This window comes from Pan paniscus, chromosome 6 (assembly GCF_029289425.2).
Source record: "Pan paniscus chromosome 6, NHGRI_mPanPan1-v2.0_pri, whole genome shotgun sequence".
Taxonomy (NCBI): domain Eukaryota; kingdom Metazoa; phylum Chordata; class Mammalia; order Primates; family Hominidae; genus Pan; species Pan paniscus.
Genome location: NC_073255.2, coordinates 105,265,804 through 105,290,497, shown reverse-complemented (window position 1 = coordinate 105,290,497; position 24,694 = coordinate 105,265,804). Strand labels below are relative to the sequence as shown.

At 37.7% G+C, this 24,694-nt stretch overlaps 2 protein-coding genes across 3 annotated transcripts in view; one reads left to right on the top strand and one right to left on the bottom strand.

Moving 5' to 3' along the window:
- The window catches only part of ABCB4 (ATP binding cassette subfamily B member 4), a 73,786-nt gene extending 64,250 nt beyond the window's left edge, over window positions 1-9,536 (top strand). Inside the window, exons 24-28 of the mRNA XM_034964361.3 lie at window positions 2,170-2,326; window positions 3,327-3,524; window positions 5,093-5,299; window positions 8,301-8,447; window positions 9,280-9,536. Of these exons, the coding sequence (XP_034820252.2) occupies window positions 2,170-2,326; window positions 3,327-3,524; window positions 5,093-5,299; window positions 8,301-8,447; window positions 9,280-9,486 (916 nt within the window). The 3' untranslated portion in view covers window positions 9,487-9,536. The remainder of the gene's footprint in view (window positions 1-2,169; window positions 2,327-3,326; window positions 3,525-5,092; window positions 5,300-8,300; window positions 8,448-9,279) is intronic.
- Window positions 9,537-11,792: 2,256 nt separating this feature from the next.
- Window positions 11,793-24,694, bottom strand: part of CROT (carnitine O-octanoyltransferase) — a 54,173-nt gene continuing 41,271 nt past the window's right edge. The window contains exons 14-18 of one of the 2 annotated variants that reach the window (XM_003822727.4): window positions 19,874-19,997; window positions 18,943-19,021; window positions 18,764-18,857; window positions 18,520-18,639; window positions 11,793-13,062 (exon numbers count right to left, since the gene is read on the bottom strand). In XM_003822727.4, coding sequence (XP_003822775.1) covers window positions 12,942-13,062; window positions 18,520-18,639; window positions 18,764-18,857; window positions 18,943-19,021; window positions 19,874-19,997 — 538 coding nt within the window. In that variant the 3' untranslated portion in view covers window positions 11,793-12,941. Of the gene's footprint in view, window positions 13,063-13,090; window positions 15,671-18,519; window positions 18,640-18,763; window positions 18,858-18,942; window positions 19,022-19,873; window positions 19,998-24,694 lie in introns of those variants that run through there. The other variant, XM_034964362.3, reaches the window with a different exon arrangement.

Genomic DNA, 24,694 nt, shown 5'->3' with positions numbered 1-24,694 from the left:
ACTCAAAACAGGGTTATATAGCTTACTATTATCTACAACCAAAACATGGCCTGGAAAACGAGATGGGAATAGTTGTTGGAAGTCTGGCAAAGGCACTCTCTCCCTAACCAGGCCTGAGATGAGACAGCCCTGCCAACATTTGCCTCTCAGCCTCTCCTTTTTCCTTGGTTTCCAAGGCGAACTACTGGTCTTTCTGTTTGATGCCTTCTTTCATAATGTGCTCAGCACATTCCATTAGGTTGCAATCTAGGCTTGAAAGAGGGAAGCAACTCTTTTTAAGATCATTTGGTATGTTTCTGCTCTGGTGGGATGATTTTAAAGCAGTGGTGAACAGCCATTTTTGAAACAGGGTCAAGACAAAAAAGCGAAAGTGTGTAAGAGCTGGGTTTTTTTTTTCATCCAAAATTAAAATTACCATGAAAAAATGTATCTATATAATCTTTGTATCAGGATCCCAGCAGGAAACAAATGGCACAGCAAATGGGTTAATTGATGAGTTTGCTAAAGGGTCTATTTACAAAGGCCTGGAAAGTGTTAAGGTAAGCAGTACCCAAGAAGGAAGTTAACACCCCAGCAATACCCAGCTAGAAACTGCTACCACCCTAAGCCTCAAGGCAAGAGAAGGGAAAGATAGCCAGAACTCAGCATAGGTGCTTTCTGTGGTCTTTGATGGAGGGACAGCAACTGCACAAGCAATCTGACAAGAAAGAAGCCAAAGAAACAAATACCTTGGCCTCACTCCCTTCCAGCTTCCCTATCCTCTGCTGTGCCTTCCATTGGCCAAATCCTATGAAACCAGAGGACAAGAAAACCTTTTGATTCAGTTCATGATAGTTGGAATCCCCAGACATGGAGTAGGGGGATAGAAGGTAGAGATGGGTAAAAAGTGAGGAGTGATTTTGGGGGACAAATGGAACTAGCAGCTGGGGATTACAACTTCGAGTACAACTATTTATTGTATAAAAAATATTGAGAACATTTCTGAAAGTGAAAACCGTTGGAAAGTTACATTATTCCTGCTTCCTTTCTTTTTTAAAATCATTGAAATGTTAAATTATGGAAACCTAGAAGACAGCTTTAGGCAGTACAGGGAAGCTATGCAGCCACATGTGGGTTGTTCATCACTATTTTAAAACTTAGTTTTTGGCAACTCACCTTTTCGTCAAGCATTTAAAGGAAAGTTTTACTATACCTCTCATCCCAGCCCCTAGGTATTAAAACCCATTTTTAATATCTTAGCTTTAGAAGTTTGGAGGTGAAAACTTAAAGTTCTCCATTATTAGTAGAGAACTCCCACTCCTTTCTCTGGGGTAGTGCTGGTATCAGAAGTAAATTGCTTTGTGAAGTTGTAGATCTCAGGATCTTTAGCCCTTCCTAAAAGTTGTCATAATCAATATCCATCTTTAAAGAGCATATAATTAGAAAATAGAACTTTAGTTTAAGGTGACTTTTTTTTCCAGAGTGCTGTCAATAGTTATTTTAACTTTTATTTTAGGTTCAGGGGTACATATGCATGTTCGTTAATACAGGCAAACTCATGTCATGGGGGTTTGGTGTACAAACCATGTCATCACCCAGATACTAAGCATAATAACTGATAGCATAGTTATTTTAATTGTAAATAAAAAGCTATTTCTAGTAAAGGCTTATTTTCCCTAATAAAAATTATTTACAGTGATGATGATGATCATTTGTGTGGTAGTATAGAAGAAACCACAAACTGGAAGTCAGGGCCGGAGCTTTATCAGAAAAAGCTTACTTGGAACCGATCAAGGCCCTTACACACTTTGTGCTTCAATTCCCTCAACTCTAAAAAGAGTATAACCAGCAACTAAAATTAGCTGAGCTCACAGATCAGATTCAGTTATAAGCCTCTTCTTGAAAGTAAAAACCTTTGGGAAGTCACAGTAGTCCTAAGAAATTAGGGGCTACTATGCAAAGGGAAGTCAGAAAGCAAGTCGAGAAAAGGTAAACCCTCAGGAAGTGGATCTTGCCCCTCTCCTAGATTTCTCTTGTTACTAGAATTTTATGAAAATGTATGTCGGGGGAGAAAGGGGATGATTAAGGAGTAAAGGGAAAAAATACTGGTAAGCACTATACCTTTAGACTTTCAAACATCATGGAGTTAATTATAAAAGCTAATTTTTGAATTCCTCTACCTCTGTCTAGGGTGTTTTCTGCAATTGTATTTGGTGCAGTGGCTCTAGGACATGCCAGTTCATTTGCTCCAGACTATGCTAAAGCTAAGCTGTCTGCAGCCCACTTATTCATGCTGTTTGAAAGACAACCTCTGATTGACAGCTACAGTGAAGAGGGGCTGAAGCCTGTAAGTTCTCTGATGCCTGATGATGCTTGATCAATTTTTCCCTAAGGTTTGCTGTCTGCTAGATTATAGCTACAGGATAAGTTTGTGATGATTACACCAACATGTGTTTCATTTAATTTGTAATATTTATATAGCTAATATTTGGGCAACTTGACTGGCATTTAAAAATTTTATAGGTGGTTTCAAGGATCCTGAAGTTTAGCACATCAAAATTTAAAAAAAGGGAAAACCAGATATATTAGAACTGAATAGTTTCCACAAAAATTTAGTCATTTCTACATAAAGGTATAATTCTGCCATGTTAATGCAATTAGTAATTTGACTTTAATCACTTTTTATAATAGTTAAGATGTAATTGGTAAGAAGGGCAGTTCGTTCACAATGAGAGTAATAATCCTGTGCTTTATTATCTATAAAGGTAACTTAAACTCACATCTGAGTGTTCTTTGTATGACACAAGATGCTACACATTGTAATATACAAGCAGCTGTGTAGGTAAAGAGGCTAGGACTTAACACAGTCTTTCCAGGACTTTCCCAGGTATTTCATGTTCTGATAAAATTGCTGTGCCCAGTGAGTGAGATAAAGAAAGTGAACTTAAGAAACTGCCAGGGTTTGCCATCAGGGCTGCCCACTGAAACTTTGGGTAGAAACTGTTGCTAAATTTCCAAGCCTTTAGAGTCTTTTGGACACTGGCTTGATTCCAGCTTCAGAATAAGCAGTTGGGAAAGCTAAATGAATATCTTAAAGAAATCAGAAACTAAGTTAGATAACAACTCATGGTAATGACTTTTTGTCTAATCTCACCTATACCCCTATCTCTCACCTTCATTTCACACCATAATAACTTGCTATCAATATTAACTGGCACCAGAACTATACCAAATATGAATTTTATGTTTCTCTACTACAGTCTTTGGTAAAGTTTCCTTGAAATAATATTTCTTATTCCAATAATTATCAGGCCAATTATAATAGCAACATTTAAACATTTATTCAGGATAAATTTGAAGGAAATATAACATTTAATGAAGTCGTGTTCAACTATCCCACCCGAGCAAACGTGCCAGTGCTTCAGGGGCTGAGCCTGGAGGTGAAGAAAGGCCAGACACTAGCCCTGGTGGGCAGCAGTGGCTGTGGGAAGAGCACGGTGGTCCAGCTCCTGGAGAGGTTCTACGACCCCTTGGCGGGGACAGTGGTGAGCACATTTCCTTATAACTTGATTGAAGGCTATATTTTAATTGGCCCAACCAATATTGTCATAATGGAAAATATTGGACAAATGTAGACCTAGAATCCTGTTTGATACAATGACCACATTCTATAAACCCCAACTGGCACCATATCTGGGAAATATATGGGGACAATAGGACAGAATGTCTGGAATTCAGTCTAGCTCAGAAAATACTGAATATAAGTTTAATTTTTACCCTGTCATGGGCCTTTCCAGTCAGTCTGATTGTTCTAAGCAAATACTGACTTACTGGCTTATAAAGGTGAACTACAGACTCCTGCCCAAATTCAAAGCTGACTTCCAAAACAGGGTGCTACCTGCTTATTGCCTCCCCACCGCTTTCAGTTTTGCTGCCTTCTCTTACCTTGAATTCTAGGCTCTCGAACTTTGACTTTGATCCTCAACCTCCAGCCCTTTCATATTTGGCTTTTGTCATTGATTTTCTAGCATGTAGCCCCGTGGCTCTCTTCCTTGAGTGAAGACCAACTCTTACTGATAATGCTTGTATCTGCCATAACCTTGGGACAGCACCCATGACAGAGCCCTGGGAGCCTGTTCCCATTAGACAGTCGCCAAAGTGTTAAGCCTTGTTTCTTTTATTAATAGTTGTTAAGCCTAAATCAGCCTTGTTAAGCCTAATTTAGTTGTTTCTCTCTGGAAATCTTCTGCTTTGCTATTATAACTATTCTGCAGGTAACATAGGCAAACCAGCTCACCACAACTCTGTAAATATGGTGTGCTGATACTATGGTGGGAATTTTTTTCTTTATTGAGATCAAGACTAGCTGGACTTGTGTCTATTCCTTTGCCTGTAACCTTTACCTTACACAAGGCTGTATTTTCAAGTACGTATTACAACACTTCCCTAGAAGCACCATGCCTCCTGCCTATAGCAAGTAAAACAAAAACAAAACCATCACTGCCAGCAAAAATAATCCTCCCAAAGACACTGCCCTTTGTAACTTGTTCCTTTTCCATGGGATTCTTGTCCTTAGTGCTATCAGAGAGGTGAGGGAAAGTTAAGGCTAGTAGTTTTCAGGGAAAGTTAAGGCTAGTAGTTTTCAGGGAAAAGAGAGGTAGAGGTAGGACCAGAGTCAACCAGCTTTTGGGGCCCTGCTTCTGATCAGCTTTTTCACTGCTGTGCATGGGGGAAGGGGAAATCAAGTCAAGGTGAAGGGTTAGGATTATTCTGGGGACAGCAGATCTGAGTGGGACACCTTGATGCAGGCTTCTTTAACGCAGAGTAGGACACAGATGGCTAGAGGAGGGCAGACAAGGACAAAGAGAAGTGTGAAAAAAGAGGGTCAGATGTGCTACCATTTTGCCAATTAGACCAGGATAGGGATGGCTTAATCACCATAAAAATCATCATGTTGGCCATGCTGGCCTCAATGGTATAAGTCTTGGAGGGTTGTTGTTTTGCAGCTGCTGATACCCTCATGCAACAATCCTCCAAATGGACAATCTAGTAACTTTTTAGGTTTTTTTTCTTTTTTATACCCTTCTTATAGTTTGTGGACTTTGGTTTTCAGCTTCTCGATGGTCAAGAAGCAAAGAAACTCAATGTCCAGTGGCTCAGAGCTCAACTCGGAATCGTGTCTCAGGAGCCTATCCTATTTGACTGCAGCATTGCCGAGAATATTGCCTATGGAGACAACAGCCGGGTTGTATCACAGGATGAAATTGTAAGTGCAGCCAAAGCTGCCAACATACATCCTTTCATCGAGACGTTACCCCACGTAAGTTAACAAGTAGCTGAAATCAGAAGAGACTATTTTTTATCCCCCAAACAATTACCAAAGTTATGCCAACAAAATCTTATAACAAAATATGTTGATTTATTAACATTAACAACTTGGACAAGGCACTTCAGGATACCAAGCTTCCTTATTTGTAAATGGGAATACATTATGCCTACCTCATACAAATGTAGTGAGAAGCTCAAAACCACCATACTTCAGGTTACAGACTGGTGGTTGAGGGCTGCATTTAGACTGCAGTCATGTTTGGTTTAGCCCTATGGTACTTTTAAAACAATTATAGTTTTTATTTTGAGATAATTATGGATTTACATGTAATTGTAAGGAATACAGAGATCTTATGTACCCTTTACCTAGTTTCTGCCAATGACAATATCTTGCAAAACTAGTATACAGTATCACAAGCAGGATACTGATATTGATACACTCCACTCATCTTATTCAGACTTCCCTTGTTTTACTTGCATTGATTTGCATATGGATTTAGTTCTGTGCAGCTGTATTGCAGATGGGGATTCATAGATCCACTAATTAAGAACACTGGCCAGGCACGGTGGCTCACACCTGTAATCTCAGCACTTTGGGAGGCCAAGGTGGGTGGATTACGAGGTCAGGAGATTGAGACCATCCTGGCCAACATGGTGAAACCCTGTCTCTACTAAAAACACAAAAATCAACCAGGCGTCGTGGTGGGCACCTGTAGTTGCAGCTACTCAGGAGGCTGAGGCGGGAGAATCGCTTGAACCTGAGAAACGGAGGTTAAAGTGATCCAAGATCACACCATTGCACTCCAGCCTGGGTGACAGAGTGAGACTCCGTCTCAAAAAAAAAAAAAAAAAGATACAGAACATTCTCATCTCCATAAAGATCCCTCATATTGCCCTTTTAGAGCCATGCATATATCCCTTCCTCCCACCCTCATTCCTCTCAAACTCTGGCAAACATGAATCTGTTCTCCGTTTGTATAATTTTATATTTTAAAAATGTTTTATAAAAATATATACAGTATGTAAACTTTTGGGATTAACTTTTGTCTTTCAGCTAATTCCCTGAAGTTGTGTGTATTCATAGGCATTGCTTTTTATTACTGAGTGATATTCCACAGTGTGGATGTACCACAGTTTAACCATTCACCTGTTGAAGGATAGCTGGGTTATTTCCTGTTTCTGGCTATTGCAAATAAAGCTGCTGTAAATACTTGTATACAGGTTTCTGTATGAATTCAAGTTTTTATTTCTTTGGGATAAACACCCAGGAGTAGAATTGTGGAGCAGTATGGCAATTTCATGTTTAGTTTATAAGCCACTGCTAAACTGTTTTCCAGAGTGGCCATCCCATTTTACATTCCTACCAGCAATGTGTAAGTGAGGTAGTTTCTCTGAATCTTTGCCAGCATTTACTGTTGTCATTAGTTTTTATTTTTACCACTCTGATAAGAGTGTAGTGATACATCACTGTGGCTTTAATATGCATTTCCCAATGGCAAATGATGTTGAACATAGTTTTTTATATGCTTATTTACCATCTATATATCCTCTTGGTGAAATGTCTCCATGTTGTTTGCCCATATTCTAATTGGATTTTTATCTTTTACTGCTGAGTTTTCAGAAGTTTTTTTGTTTGTTTAACATATTGTAATTACTGTTGGATATGTAGTTTGTAAATGTTTTCTCCCAGTCTGTAGCTTGTTTATTCATCCTATAAGAAGGTCTTTGCAAAGCAAAAGTTTTACTTTTGATGAGGTCCAATTTACCAATTCTTCCTTTTATGGATTATGCTTTCAGTGTCAAGTCTAAGAACTTGTTGCCTAGCCCTAGGCCCAAAATATTTTCTCCATGTTTTTTTCTAAAAGTTTTATAGCTTTACATTTTAAATTTCAGTCCATGATCCATTTTTAGTTCACTTTAAACATGTGTAGCCCTGGAAGGATGGCTTGAGGTCCCTAAAAGTGATGGTAGGGACAATTCATTTTATGGCATTCTTCCAGCATTCAGGGTTCCACTGGGTTACACTGACGTAGAGCTTAATTATTTTTGCTTTTATTTTCTGCTATACTTAGAAATCACTCACACCCACAAATAAAATTTTAAAAACCTTTCATTTTGGTTAGCCTTACCAACCTTTAATGCACATTGACCTGAATCAAATATTGGATTTGACTGTGAATAGAAAAATGTACAGCTTCAGCTCTTAATATAAGTGACCACTGGACCTTAGGAAATTAATTCACATGATATACATCACTGCATAAGCCCTGCAAACTGAACTGACTCAATTTACATCTCTATTCATATGCTCTTTCTCAGCCTAGAATGCTCTCTCAAAATCTAGCTCCCCAAACTTCTCTAAAAAGATTTCTTTCATTTATTTCCCCTTTTTTCTCCTTCTACCCTGTCTCCACAACAGCTTCTATCTCCTTCTTCTGATCTTTCATAGTGTGCTGTGTATACTACTACAGTCCTGTGTTACATAACAACATTTTGGTCAATGACAGACTGCGTATACCACAGTGGTTCCCATAAGATTATAATGGAACTGAAAAATTCCTATTGCCTAGTGACATAGCTGTCATAATATCATAGTGCAACACAAAATTCATGTATTTGTGGTGATGCTGGCATAACAAAGCGACTGCACTGCCAGTTGTATAAGAGTATAGCACATACTACTATGTACAGTGCATAATACTTGATAATGACAACAAATGACTTATTGATTCATATATCCGTTATAGCATTTGTTATTTTAGAGTATACTCCTCCTATTTTAAAGAAAGTTAATTATAAGATAGCCTACTGTAGAATACCATTGAGAATTAAAGTCACCAGTTTTCTAGTTTGATTTTGAAAATAAACACTCTGTTAAGTTGAAACAACGTTATAGAAACTGTTATTGACTCTAAATGTTTTTCTTGTAAATAGAACTGTCAACTGTTAAGCAACAGTTCATTCAACATATTTATAACTTGGTTAACTTGCAGAAATATGAAACAAGAGTGGGAGATAAGGGGACTCAGCTCTCAGGAGGTCAAAAACAGAGGATTGCTATTGCCCGAGCCCTCATCAGACAACCTCAAATCCTCCTGTTGGATGAAGCTACATCAGCTCTGGATACTGAAAGTGAAAAGGTGTGTGTGGCCTCCCAACTTATGTCTTATTTAATTTATGAAATAGAAGGGATTTTGCTGTCAACCATGAAAAAAACACACACAAGCACAGGGGGAAAAACACAGAACGTTAGATAGTGGTTTTTATTTTTATTTTTTTGAGACGGGGTCTCGTTGTTGCCTAGGCTGTAGTGCAGTGGCGCAATCCAGCTCACTGCAACCTCTGCCTCCAGGGTTCAAGCGATTCTCTTGCCTCAACCTCCTGAGTTGCTGGGACTACAGGTGCCTGCCACTATGCCCAGCTAATTTTTGTATTTTTAGTAGAGACAGGGTTTCATTATGTTGGCCAGGCTGGTCTCGAATCCTGACCTTGTGATCTGCCTGCCTCGGCCTCCCAAAGTGCTGGGATTACAGGCGTGAGCCACCTTGCCCGGCTGATAGTGGTTATTTTGAAGTAATGGAATATTTTATTCTAAATTTTCTAAAATGATTATATATTTTATAAAGTAAAGCATTCAAAAGAAAAAAGCTGCACAAATTACATTTTTAGCACATTAGGAATGAAAAACTGGAAAATACTCAAAAGGGAACTAGTTAAACAGAAGATTAGAAAATTTAAATACTTATGAATTTTTTTACAGCATGGGAACCCATTTGTGTTATATTTAAAAAGCAGAACATAACTATGTAGATTAAATGTTGATTATACAAAATACACATGCATAAAGTTCAAAGATTCTAAGATACTAGAAATTAAAAGTTGATTAGAAAGGTAACATTTTCAAATTTACTTGAATGTTAAAACTAATTTATACAATTTTTGGGATAAGGTGTCTGTCTGATTTATCAATAGGTTGTCCAAGAAGCCCTGGACAAAGCCAGAGAAGGCCGCACCTGCATTGTGATTGCTCACCGCCTGTCCACCATCCAGAATGCAGACTTAATAGTGGTGTTTCAGAATGGGAGAGTCAAGGAGCATGGCACGCATCAGCAGCTGCTGGCACAGAAAGGCATCTATTTTTCAATGGTCAGTGTCCAGGCTGGGACACAGAACTTATGAACTTTTGCTACAGTATATTTTTAAAATAAATTCAAATTATTCTACCATTTTACCTGACTTGTAAAATAAGTTTCTGGTTTGTCATCATAAAACATAGCTATATCTATCTCATTCTAGATCAATTTAGAAGACCCAATTTGGGGTTTATTACGGCATTTGAAATTTGAGAGTTAGAAGTGACACCTGTCTTGATGAAGTATTGAAACAACAGGCTAGCTCTCCCTAAGTTATTAGAAACATCCAGAAAAAGAACAAAATTCAAGGTAAGTACAGGTGTAGAAATATAGAAGCCACAGACATAGGGAAATGGTCTTATGGTCCTGAATGGGTTGGGTAGACAGGAAAGTTTGGGAATAATTTTCCCAAGTACAAAAGAAAAAGAAATTGTTCAATAGCCTCATCTCTCTTGGTAATTTTCTAAATCATTCTATTGTGGAATCAAAGTTTTTTAAATTAATGAATTTCCAGCTTTATCATCCAACATCAAGAGAAAATGAAATTGCCCTACCTAGCTAACTCTGAAAGCACATATCGGTTCCATAAAGCAAGAAAGAGCCCTATCATTAAGTATTTTTTTAAAGTTTTAAACTCATTAATTTAAAATGTACAATTATCAGTATAATTTCAAACATCAAACATCAATGATACATGCTGAGTTTCTATAGCAACTGCGTTCTCTTTTATAAATAGACTACTTTTCCCAGAAAATCCGTTTTTCCTACAAGGAAAGGTATGTTTAGATGGAAAGCAAAAAATATAGACAACCCCTAGAAGCTAACCACACTGAAATGTTTCAATAATTTTCCCTTTGTTTTCTCCACAATTTTCTGCAACAAATTAGTTCTTAGCGCTCTATCAGGTTGTTAAATTCAGTAAATCATCCAAAGTTCTTCTAACTGTAATAAGCCATATTACTAAAGAATTTTTCAAATGTGACCACTGTGTGAGTGGATCAAGTTTCAGATTAACCAAGATAAAAGTGGGGCAAAAAGTACGTTACTGCAGTGACCCAAAGTAGTGTTTGACCTATTCCTGTATAATGATACCCAAACTTGCCTGATCAGAATCATGGGGCATCTATTCATAAACAAAATAATTGATTCAGTAGGTCTGGGTTGAGGCCCAGGAATCTGTTTTTTAAAATACACTCTAGGTGATTATTCACATCAGGCAAGTTAGGAAAAGTGGTGAAGTGTGAGTGAGAGGAGGTTTCTGTGCAGGTGATGCAGTTTCCAAAATACGCAACTCATTACACATTATAGGTTGAGTATTCTTATCTAAAATGCTTGGGATCAGAAGTGTTTCATATTTCAGAATATTTGCATTATACTCACTGGCTGAGCATCCCAAGTCCAGAAATCCTAAATGTTCCAATGAGCATTTCCTTATGTCAGCACTCAAAATGTTTTGGATTTTGGAGCATTTCTGGTGTTCAGATTTGGGATGTTCAACCTGTATTTATAAACCAACCAAATGATTCTAAATGCCCTCGCTATCTAGTTTAAAACCCTGCACTAGAATGAGGGGAAAAGGTTCTTAGTTCAGATCTCATCTTCCTTTTCTATACCAACTGTGAAGAAATGTATCAAATGCTACTGAAGCCAACTCTGAATGTTTTCACAGAGAAATAGTACTGATGCTTTTCAGGACAGAGGCTGGCACAGTGTAAAGGGCTTAATTGTTAGTAATAAACCAGTCTTATCAAATTCAGAGCATACATGTTTTTTAAAAGGGGTGTATAGAATCAGTACCCTAAGTATGATGTAATCTTTACATATATTAAAATGTCTGGCAGATTGCTATAGTACCCATAATCATGCCCTCTGTGCCCACTCTTTTACAAAGTGACTTACTCTTATCAAGATATTACTTTTCCCCCACTCCTTGAATCTGGACTTCTCTTGTGACTTGGTTTAATCAACAAAATGCAGCCAGGTGATGGCATGTGACTTCAGGGCCTAGGCCTCAAGGGACCTTCACCTCTCAGAACACTCTCACTACCAAGTAAGGAAGCTCAATTCTGAATACTAGATGATCAGAGACCATGTCAGGAGAGACAGTCCCAGCCACCAAATTTACAGATAGTTGGTGAGGTGATCTTAAACTTTCCAGCCTCAGTCCTGGCTGCCTGATGATTATAGCTGTACAAATAAACACAGGCAAGATGAGCAGAAGAAAGAACTGTCTAGCTGTTATCAATCAACTGACAAAGTAATGAGAAACAATAAACTGATTCAAGACACTAAGTTTTGGATGGTTAATTACACAGCAATATATAACTGAGGTCAAAAAGCACCAGAAAAGCAAACAGGAATGAATCATTTATTCAAACAAAACAAAAAGCTATATAATTTTGAGAATTTCATTTTTTGAGAGTAAAAACTACAAAATTGAACAGCGAGGAGGAAAAAATTCTGACAATGTGATTCAACATTAATCCTTTAAAAGTCACTGTAACAAATTTAAACATAAGTGCTTTATTTTTCTGTTCACAAAACTAATTATAATACACCACAATGAATTTTATTACGGTTTTATGTGTGTAATAGAGGGTATACATCTCCATACTACTAGCTAATTTGTCTGTTTGTTCAAAAGAGTTATTTTTCTCTTTTTTTCTTCTTTGAGACAGGGTCTCACGCTCTTGCCCAGGCTATAGCATAAGGGCACATCACAGCTCACTGCAGCCACAACCTCCTGGGCTCAACCAATCCTCCTGTCTCAGCCTTCAAGTAGCTTGGACTACAGGCACACATGCACCACCATACCCGGCTAAGTTTTTGATCTTGTAGAGACAGGACCTTACCCTGTTGCCCAGGCTGGTCTCAAACTCCTAGCTTCAAGCAATCCTCCTACCTTGGCCTCCCAAAGTGCTAAGATTATAGGCATGAGCCACTGCACCCAGCCCAAAAAAGTTATTTTAGATCACCATTAGATTGTAGTGGTCTTTCCCATCAAACATAACAGGCTTTTATCCCTGTGGTGAACATAGAAGGCATTGATTTCAGGGAAATTAGCATACAATAATGTAATTCATACCCTTTGGCAGCTAAAAAAATTAAAGTGCTTGAAAGATGGACTCTACATTGATGTCCGGAGAGAGGATTTATAACCCATGTAAGTACCAACAAAAATACTTAAAAATTAGAGTAAGACTTGCATTGTTAAAGTTTGTAGATTTGGATTGTTGAGGCTTAAATACTGCATAGTTCTATATTCACTATGTCATAATTTGCATTGCTGCTGCATCAGAGGAGCTTAAAAATATTTCTACCTTCTATGGCAGAATAAATTTAGAGAGCATGATTCTACTAATTTCTACATTTAACAAGTTTTCTTAACTTGTTAAAGGAATGTTAGCAAGTCAACATTCCTTCCCATCTCATATTACCAACTCACTCCCAGCACTCAGTTTAATGATATGTTTTGGTAAGTGCTTAATAGATGATTCATCTCTAAAGATGAGTAGAGTTCATCAGCTGTATCATATCATGAAAAGCACAAAAAGTCAGCTGAACTAGCTTTTCCGCATCAGTCTCGGGACAGGATTTCCAGGCTGAACAGGCCACAACAAACCTGTGAAGCATAAATAATGATTAATGATTACACAAAAGGCTCCAAATAGTGATGGTGAATACAACCAGGACTTTATTTCATCTGGATATTCATACATGAAATGTGAAGTCTTGCTGACATTAGGTAAATGTAACCTGACACAATTGAAGGTAAAGCCATATCTGTAGATAATGCTAAGGAACACCTCATTCATTAGATGACTAGCACCTAGGGACAAAGGGGAACAAATTAGCTAGAGCCCTAGAGTGCTCTGAAGCTAGGTCTTACTACGTTTACAACAGAACAAAAAACCTCCTTCCTAGAAAAGTCCTTCCTAAAGTGCTACTGGAATGAGTTGGAATATGAATTCATGCTACAGTTTTTAATGAAATTTAAACTGTTTTTAAAGAGTACTTGAAGAAAGTTTGGAAAAAAAAAAGGCAGAGAAGGATGATAGGTGAGAAAGGCTATTTCTAGGAGTCAAAAAGAGAAACTCTTGGGATCAAGTCATGCCTTCCACCATCTTTCTCGAGATACTCCTAATAAGAAATCCCAGATCTGGCAAGTGAGAAAAGTGGCCCTGGGAAGCTGAAATAAATAGGAGAGAAGCCTGACTTAGAGCTAGTCTTCCACTTTACAGACAGAAGTTTCTATAGCGAAATATGAATTAGGCTCAAAATTAAAATGTGCAATGTAATGCTTCTGGAAAACCATGCAATTTTCACATCACTTAAAAAAAAGAGTAAATTATGTCTTCAACATGTGCTTTAAGTTAAACAAAAAGAAATAAAAATAAGAACATGCTCTAGCCCAGTATATAATGATGAAACCAATGTCTGAGTGGATTATATTTGCAGAAAAGTAATACAGAAACCTTTAGGAAGTCCTGCCTTGTTTTCACCTAGTGATTCATGATCACGAATCATTCTCCAGCTACACTGGGCATGGAATTCCCAGATATTTAGCAGCATCTAAACATGTTTCTCTCCACAGATTAACCATTCTTATTCAAGTGTCAATTTTTAAAAAAAATTTCAGTTATCTTTCTAAAGAACAGCCTTTCCTACATGTACAGACAATTCATGAAAGAAACACAATGCCAAAAACAATGAAAACATGTTTTACTTCATAGGTAAACAAGTAATTTATGTTATTTTTTGCCTGTCAAATGGGTAAAGAGTTTTTTTTTTTTTTGAGAAAGAGTCTCACTCTGTTGCCCAGACTGGAGTGCAGTGGCATGATCTCAGCTCACTGCAACCTCCATCTCCCAGTGTGAAGCAATTCTCGTGCCTCAGGTTCCCAAGTAACTCAGACTACAGGTGTGTGCCACCACACCAGCTAATTTTTGTATTTTTAGTAGAAATGGGGTTTCACCATGTTGGCCAGACTGGTCTTGAACTCCTGGCCTCAAGTGATCTAGTGTAATCCCTCCCAAAGTGCTGGGATTACAGGCGTGAGCCACCATGCCTAGCCTACAGAATTTTTATAATAACTAGAGTTGGCAATGGTGTGATGAAATGAGAAAGGATACATTTATAACCTTATACATTATTTGTAATGATGGAAAAACAAAATAGTAGAGAAGCAGTTAGATAAATCATAGGAATCCTAAGACTGGAAATTATACAACCATCAAAATATCTCAAAGCATACTTAATGGCATTGTAAACTGCTTGAAATAATAAGCAAGAATGAAATTCACAAAAAAGGACACAAATATTTACAGTGTAAATATACAGTCTACATACATTATAGGTTGGGAGCATCATATAATTATAGTCTTATGCCATGTAATGGAAATGTAGATAACTTTGTTCTTATGTAGTTTTTATATTTAACAACTTTTTTTTTTTTACAATCAGCATGTAATACATTTAAAATGCAGTGGTCTAGTCTTGGGGTAGAAGAGATGAAAGAAGAGGCAGGGGAGGCTGGCACACTCAGTGTAACTTTATGTAAATACATTGTAATTTCTATCTTTTTGCTTTTTCATTTCTCTAAAAATGTTTCTATACTGTACCAACCCTTGCCCCACTTGCTTTAGTTTCAATGCTCCTATCATAGAAGGGTCCAGTGCATGTCATAAAAGCCATCAAAAACAGTCTTGAATAATCAGAATGCTTCTGTGAGATTATCTAACATCAGTTCTGGCACTGCTTCTACTATGTCTTCCTCCTCGTCATTTGGCTCTGGTTCAGAAGCACTCATCTCCTTCAAGTCACCTTCTGTTAATTCCTCTGGTGTGGTGACTATTAGTGCATGATTTTTCAAATTTTTTAATAGAGATGAGGTCTTACGATATTGCTCAGGATGGTCTCAAACTCCTGGCCTCAAGCAATCTTCCCACCTTGGCCTTCCAAACTGCTAGAAACACAGGCATGAGCCACTGAAACTGGCCCAACATCCATACCTTGAAATCCTTCACCCTCCACTTTTTTTTGCCATATCGACAATCTCTTTCATGATTTCCTAGACTGGCTCTGTCGTAAATCCTGTGAAATCATGTACATCTGGACATAGTTTTCTCTAGTAGAAATTTATTGTTTTGGGCTTGACTGCTTTCATGACTTCTTCTTAACAACAATGGCATCTTCAATGGTGTAATCCTTCCAGACTTTCATGACGTTCTCTTCCATTGGGGTAAAAGACAATCCTTGGTGACAATCCTTTCTATTGAGTCCTGCATGTAATGAGCCTTAAAGGTCCTTATAACCCCCGATCTAGAGCCTGAATTAGAGACATGTCTGGGGGCAAGTAGACCATTTTGACACCTTGGGTGTTTAAATCATGGGGTTCTGGGTGGCCAGGGTCACTGTCCAAAATCAAAACAACTTTAAAAGGCTAGGTACTTCCTGACTTCAGTGACAAAACATCAAAGAAACCAGTCCAGAAAAAAAGGTTATCATTGGTCCAGGCCTTCTTGTAAACTAGCAGCTGATGTTTATCTTTTCCCTTCAAGGCTCAAAGTTAACAGCTTTACAGACAAAGGCAGTCCTGATCATAAACCCTACTGCATTTGCACAAAACAGTAGTGTTGGCCTATCCCTTTCTGCCTTAAAGCCTGATGCTTGCTTCTTGTGATGGTTAATACTGAGTGTCAACTTGGTTTGATTGAAGGATGCAAAGTATTGATCCTGGGTGTGTCTGAGACAGTGTTGCCAAAGGAGATTAACATTTGAGTCAGTGGGCTGGGAAAGTCAGACCCACCGTTAATCTGGGAGGGCATCATCTAATCAGCTGCCTGCACAGCCAGAATATAAAGCAGGCAGAAAAAACGTGAAAAGACTAGACTGGCTTAGCCTCCCAGCCTACATCTTTCTCCTGTGCTAGATGCTTCCTGGCCTTGAACGTTGGACTCTAACTTCTTCAGCTGTGGGACTCAAACTGGCTTTCTTGCTCCTCAGCTTGCAGCTGGCCTATTGTGGGACCTTGTGATCGTGTGAGTTAATGCTTCTTATATACTTCTTAAATATCCTATTAGTTCTATCCCTGTAAAGAACCCTGACTAATACACTTCTCTTCCTTACTAACAAATGTCCTTTGTGGCATTTTTTTTTCAGAATAGGGCACATTTGTCTGCATTAAAAACCTGTTCAGGCAGATATCCTTTGTCCTCAGTGATTTTCTTGATGGTGTCTGGGAATTTGTCTGCTGCCTCTACTTCTCCTGTTATCTTGACATTTTTAAAGCCAAACCTCTTTCTAAAATTATCAAACTATCCTTTGCTGGAATTAAATTCTCCAGCTTTAGATCCTTCACCTTCCTGTAAAGTTGTCATATAATAACTTCGCTTTTTCTAGAATCATAGTAGAGTCTATAGGTATGCCTTTTTATAGCAAGAAAGGCACTTTTTTGCTATAAAAAATATAGCACCCACCAAAAAGCTGCATTTTTAATTGGAGATCAAAAGGCATTTTGCAAAAGGCAAAGTTTTAATGCCTGCCAGTGTAGCTGCAGCAATAGCTTCACAAATTTCCTTTTTTTTTTTAAATAGTACTTATACTAGATTTATTTATGTTGAAATGATGGGCAAATGCAGCTACAGATCTCAATCTATGATACTTATCAAGCAAATCAACTCTTTCTTGTAATGTCATGACTTTTCTCTGCTTCTTGGGAGCACTTGCAGTATCACTAGAAGCACTACATATGGGTCCCATGGTATTATTCAATGTTTACAATACTGTACTACCCACAGTGAAAAATACATGAGAATAGAACCACGAAAGATCACTTTTTGTGATCTGCTAAAGAGACAAACTGCTTCTGCAGAGATGATTAGCATTATATGACATCTTAAGGAGATACTTGCAACTCTTTAGCTCACCACAGTAGCAACATGAGGTAGCTACAAAATTATTATAGTAGTACAGTGTGTACCACAGTTAATTTAATGCAATTATGATTGAAAACTGCATCTTTACATTTGTTTACATTTCTCTTGACTGCAAATGGCACCATATAAAGTCTGTAAGAGCTTATGTTCATATATTTTGATAAATTTCAACTTTGTATAGTAGATTTGTGTATATTTTATGGTAGTAAATGATGAAATAGACTAGTATCTGTATATATTTTATGCATTCATGAATACTTTAGTTTTTGAATATTTCTACACTACACAGTTTTGAGTTTTTTCAAATTGTCTCAATCTCCAAAAAATTTTCTCATTTATTTAAAATCTGCATGTAAGTGTGCCCATGCAGTTCAAACCCATGTTGTTCGAGGGTCAGTTGTATTAGAAACTGAAATATGTCATGCATATTACTATTCCAATTTTTCACATTCTATCTGAAGTGCCTCCAAGCCTGCCCTCTTCTTATTCACATAGTGCTAAATGTAGTCATGTAATTTTTATGAAGCCAACTATGCTTTGAAAGGCCCCTGTAAAGAGACTGCCAGACTGTAGATAAGGACCTTACAAGCCTTGCTATCACTTTCATTTTATCTTGTTCTCCACTACTCTTTTTTATACCAGGTTTTGATCTTTTCTTTCTCATTCTTTCCATAAACATAAGTCAAACTCCACACAGCCCAAGTGAACTGCATCTGAATTGGTAAAACATGTTTTAAAAAGTATAATTTACCCAATCTCTTTTCTCTATCTCATTAATATTGTCTATGACTACATGAACCACCATATATTTAAACATTTTATCTGAGCTTATTATAAAATACCTTGTACAAACCAAATATGTTCATGGGTGTACTGATTTTGAGGATGATGATATGATTGCCAAATCAACTTGAAACAGTGTTCTGCATAAAGACACCTAAGGGACTAATCTGACAAGTGTCTCAAAAGCAGGACAGAGAAACATGAATATGCATTAAATGCCTAAGTGGAAAAAAATAGTTACTTATGTAGCAAGTGACAGATGGCAATATAAGAATCACAGTGTAGGAAAGGCATTTAAAAACAAAAGTAATACCTTTCCTACTCTATAGCACAGAAAGAATAAAAAAGAGAAGCCTCACCTGTCATCTCTGATATGGTAGAAAAATCCATAACCATTGTGTACCATGGGAACTACCACTCCCTGGACTCGTAAATAGCCAACCAGACTTGTTGAGAGAACAAAATTTCCACCTCCTCCGCTGTGTGGCACAATAAAAGAACATTTTACTAGGCCTACAGATGCTTATATTGTTTCTAAAAACCATTTAATATACAAAAAGAAGAAGCCAATTGATGAAGTTGTAAAACACTACACTATATTACCTTTTGGAAAAAAGTGGGTCCGTAAAGAGTTCTGGAACAGGAAGACCTTCCTCTTTTGCTATGAGTAAGAGACCTAAAAGGTGACGATCAAATCCTGCAATGAAACCCCAAATCTGAGGTTAGAAAAAAATTTTTCACCATGAGAGATTTTTAAGTCAGAAAAATTTTAACATAAGTACCTTTTCCAGCTGAACAATCTTTCATCATTTTATTATGCTTTGCAAAAGCTTGTAACATCTTTTGCTGCCGCTCATGAAGCTGTATTAAAAATCGAGAGACACTTCAATAACACACTGTGCAAAACCCAACTAGAAAAAAATCCTAAGATCATTGTAATTAGGATTGGGGTAATTTGGGAGAGGAAAGATTTCTAGGAAGATCTATAACACATACTCCTATATCTTTCCATCAGTTATTCTATCGCCTATTCTTCCCTGTATATCCTGCTTCTTATTTCTTTCCTGGAATAGGAAACTATGAACTTGTGGGCAGCACTGAAGTGACATTAACAAGTATAAAGATAAAAGCAACCGATATTTCAAAAATGAAAGCATAACTAAAAATGACAATAAAGCAGTTCTATAAAATTAAGATACAGGCACTCATATATAACCACATCTAGCAAAACTAAAGAAACAAATATAATACTAAAATAACAGCGAGAAGGAAATTTGCTGTTGTCTAAATGCTTCAAAAAAAAGAGTATGAAACAAAGCACACAACTGTCCTGGTTCCACTATATGAAACAAGAATCTGTCATTTCAAAAACATTCAACCACATCAAGAAACCTTCCTTTTAAAGGCACCTTGGGATTTCTGCACTTTGTTGGTGTTGTTCTAAAGGTAGATTAGAAGTCCTGAAATACCTAAAGTACTGAAGACCCTTTGCCTAGAAAATAACACAAATGGGATCCTTTTCCTGCCTTCCCTGTTTCCAATTACACATTTCACTGGTGAATGAACAAATGCTTTAAAAACCTCAGAAAAGATGTCTCAAAGTATTTTAATGATCCAGGAAAACTGAAGCAAAGAAGTTAGTTACTCAAAGACCATGGTTCCTTTAGAACAATTAAACAAATCTTGTGAGTTTTTTTCCTTTCCAATACTCACATTGACAGAAGGATCCTGCATGGACTGGCACCACCTCACTGCTTCAACTGTGCATGATCGCATAGTCTCTGTACGGCCATGATAAAAATGTCTTGTCATAGCTGTTTCATAGCAACAACCAGGGCTACAAGAAAAAATTAAAAGAGTGTATCATAAGAAAGAAAATGCTCTAATATCATTACAGATATAGTTGCCTAATAAAGCTAGCTTTGTTCAGAGACTAAGCCCTTTAACACAGATAGGTTGGAGACTTTCAACAAAAAAGAGCCTATTTCCAATACCAAAGAGCAAAAAATACTCTGATAATGTGGGCTGTTTCAAAGGCGTGGCTGCTGTCAGGTCATATACATTACAGCCTCTAAGATGGCCCCCGTGATTCCTGCCTCCTGCTATTTATGCTCTGCTGTAACCCCTCACTTTTGAGCGCAGGCTAGACAGTGACTTGCATCTAATGGGGAGAGTACAGCACAAGTGATGGGATATCACATCTGAAATTAGGTTACAAAGAGAGCTCTCTCTTGTTCTCTTATTTCTCATCTGAAGAAAGCCAGCTGCCATGCTGAGGGCTGCCCGATGGAGAGGCCCTAGCGGCAGAAAACTGAGGGTGACCCTCTGGACAACAGCTAGGGAGGAACTGAATGCTACTAGTTCCCGTGGGTGAGCTGAGAAGTGGACCTACCCTCAGGAGAGCAGATGAAAACAGCCTTGGCTGATACTGACTACAACCTCATGAAAAACCTTTATTAAGTCAGAATTACTCAACTAAGCTGCATCACAAAAAATGACCCACAAAATTGTGATATAAAATTACTGACCCACAAAATATGTGATATAAAATTACTGACCCATAAAATGTGTGATATAAAAAAGTATGTGTTTTAAGCCACTACGTTTTGGGGTAATTTATTACACAGAAATAGGTAATACAGAGTCCTTGACCTTTAGTGCCTCCATATAGAACATGAAGGACTAGAATAAAGTAGAAGTATAATTTAAGAAGTTCCCCAGAGTGATATCTGTTTTCCTGGGTTGGAGAATGATATAGCAATTTTAGGTATAAAACTCTCTTACTTTCTTATTGGTTAGAATTTAGAGTCAAAGAGATCAAATAAAGTGAGAGTGAAAAGTCTCTGAATGTGGGTACTAGGAGGGCTCAAACAGTTTTCAAGCCTCTTCTGTTCAGTGTTTCTGTCTCTCTGGAGTGAAATGGTATCCCTTCAAAGTGTGAAGGAGAAAGTGTGAATAATATTTTTAAATATCACTAAAATAACATTCTTTCAGGAAAACAAAAATAAAAGCAGTAAAAATGAGTAATAAAATATTACCACTGTAACCTCAAATGAAATAATGAATCTTAGCAATGATCTTCAATGACTACTGAAACGGTAGGTAAAAAATTCAGGGAGTAAACTTTTTATAATAGATGCTGGCTGACAAGTAAACACACTCTTAATCTTAAAAGATGGAGTAGAAAGCAAAGAGCATTAACTATTGGATTTATTATTGTAAAACATAACCAAAATAGGAACTGATGCATATTTTCAATCCTCTAGCTCTAACTACCAGTTTACAAGACATACAGGAGACTGAGCAACATGTTAAATATCACCATGGGAATACAATCAGGAAAATTCAGAAAACTCTACAGGATAAATGACCCAGTTTCTTCATCAAATCAAATACAATAAGAGAAAGGTAGGAAAAAGATTCCCATATTTAAAAAAGACTTATGAGGTATATCAATCAAATGCAATGTGTAAAATTTATTTGGAACCTGATTTGAACATATCTTCTGTATAAAAAAAAAATACCGCGTGAAATTTCCAATGCCAGCTATGATGAGCTAGCTTCTGGCAAGCCAGTCTTAATGCTAGGAACAACAACAAAAACTGGATTTAAAAAACATCTATTTGAAGGCTTTGCAGAATTTTTTTTTATTATACTTTAAAGTTCTGGGATACATGTGCAGAATGTGCAGGTTTATTACATAGGTATATATGTGCCATGATGGTTTGCTGCACCCATCAACCCGTCATCTACATTAGGCATTTCTCCTAATGCTATCCCTCACCTAGCCCCCCACCCCATGACAGCCCCCGGTGTGTGATGTTCCCTTCCTGTGTCCATGTATTCTCATTGTTCAACTCCCACTTATGAGTGAGAACATGTGGTGTTTGGTTTTCTGTTCCTGTGTTAGTTTGTTGAGAATGATGGTTTCCAGCTTCATCCATGTCCCTGCAAAGGACATGAACTCATCCTCTTTTATGGCTGCATAGTATTCCATGGTGTATATGTGCCACATTTTCTTTATCTAGTCTATCATTGATGGGCACTTAGGTTGGTTCCAAGTCTTTGCTATTGTGAACAGGGCTGCAATATACATATGTGTGCATGTATCTTTATAGTAGAAAGATTTATAATCCTTTGGGTATATATCTAGCAATGGGATCGCTGGATCAAATGGTATTTCTGGTTCTAGATCCTTGAGGAATCACCACACTGTCTTCTGCAATGGTTGAACTAATTTACACTCCCACCAACAGTGTAAAAGCATTCCTATTTCTCCACATCCTCTCCAGCATCTGTTGTTTCCTGACTTTTTAATGATCGCCATTCTAACTGGCATAAGATGGTATCTCATTGTGATTTTGATTTGCATTTCTCTAATGACTAGTGATGATGAGCTTTTTTTCATTTGTTTGTTGGCCACATAAATGTCTTCTTTTGAGAAGTGTCTGTTCACATCTTTTGCCCACTTTTTGATGGGGTTGTTTTTTTCTTGTACATTTGTTTAAGTTCCTTGTAGATTCTGGATATTAGCCCTTTGTCAGGTGGTTAGATTGCAAAAATTTTCTCCCATTCTGTAGGTTGCCTGTTCACTCTGATGATAGTTTCATTTGCTGTGCAGAAGCTCTTTAGTTTAATTAGATCCCATTTGTCAATTTTGGCTTTTGTTGCCATTGATTTTGTTGTTTTAGTCATGAAGTCTTTGCCCATGCCTATGTCCTGAATGATATTGCCTAGGTTTTCTTCTAGAGTTTTTATGGGTTTAGGTCTTATGTTTAAGTCTTTAATCCATCTTGAGTTAATTTTTGTATAAGGTATAAGGAAGGGGTCCAGTTTCAGTTTTCTGCAAATGGCTAGCCAGTTTTCCCAACATCATTTATTAAATAGGGAATCCTTTCCCCATTGCTTGTTTTTCTCAGGTTTGTTACAGATCAGATGGTTGTAGATATGTGGTGTTATTTCTAAGGCCTCTGTTCTGTTCCATTGGTCTATATATCTGTGTTGGTACCAGTAACATGCTGTTTTGGTTACTGTAGCCTTGTAGTATAGTTTGAAGTCAGGTAGCATGATACCTCCAGTTTTTTTCTTTTTGCTTAGGATTGTTTTGGCTATACAGGCTCTTTTTTGGTTCCATATGAAATTTAAAGTAGTTTTTTTTAATTTTGTGAAGAAAGTCAGTAGTAGCTTGATGGAGACAGCATTGAATCTATAAATTACTTTGGGCAACTGTTAGAGCAGCCAGGATATGAGGGTCAAGATCTGGAGAGAAGAGCAGCTCTTTGAAGTGAGGTACCTTGGAGTCTTGGCTCCAGGCCTGTTTCTCTGTGCAGTCTTGGAGGAAGTCCCATCTGTCTAGGGACCTGGAAGGTATCACACCCACCTGCTCCCCAGTAATAGACCCACCAAAACTGTGCATTTGACTGTGGACACAGAAGCAGCCCTTTAACCCAGCTCCAGTCCTACTCAATGGTGCCAAAGTCTTGCTCTGTCGCCCAGGCTGGAGTGCAGTGGCATGATCTTGGGTCACTGCAACCTCTACCTCCTGGGTTCAAGCAATTCTCCTATCTCAGCCTCCTGAGTAGCTGGAATTACAGGCATGCACCACAATACCCAGCTAATTTTTGTATTTTCCATAGAGATGGGGTTTTACCATGTTGGCCAGGCTAGTCTCGAACTCCTGACCTCAAGTGATCTGCCTGCCTCAGCCTCCCAAAGTGCTGGGTTTACAGGTGTGAGCCACCATCCCCAGCCTCCTTATGATTTTTCTTAACGAAAATTTCCTTTCTCTAGTTTACTTTATTGTAAGAATACAATATATAATACATATACAAAATGTGTGTTAATTGTTTATGTTATTGGTAAGACTTCTGGTCACACACTTGGATTTTCTAATGCACTGGGGGCTTGGGGACCCCTAACCTCCATGATGTTGAAGGGTCAACTGTACAAAAAAAAAAAAAGTATAGCTCATGTTGGAAATAAAATGAAGCAATTTTTTTAAAGCTCTAAAAATTCAAAAGAAAAAGAAAAAAGTACAGATGGGATAACTAGAAAATAAAGAGCAAGATGGTAGACTTAAACACAAATTTACTGATAATTATACTGAATTTAATTATCTAAATAACATATTTAAAGACAGATATTCTCAGACTAGATAAAAAAGCAAAACTGAGAGGAGTCATGTTACCATAATGGCAGAGTAGAAGCAATCTGGCTTCACTCTTCCCCACAGAAAACCAAAACAACTATCTAGTACCAATTATCCTCAGGAGTATCCCAGAAACCAAAATGGAGGCTGTGATGATCCCAGGGGCCAGAGAGAAGCAAAAAACTTCAAGCAGAAGGTAAGAGAAACAGACCACTCTATCCACAACACCCCGCCCTCAAGCTGCCAGGCCGCATGTGGAAAAACTCCCATGGACTCACAATACTACACTGAAAGAAGTGAGATCAAGGCAGACAGACACCCTTATCTCCATGCTGGGTTCCTTCACAGAAAAATCATTCCTGCTTCAACCTAAGGGAAGCATCTTT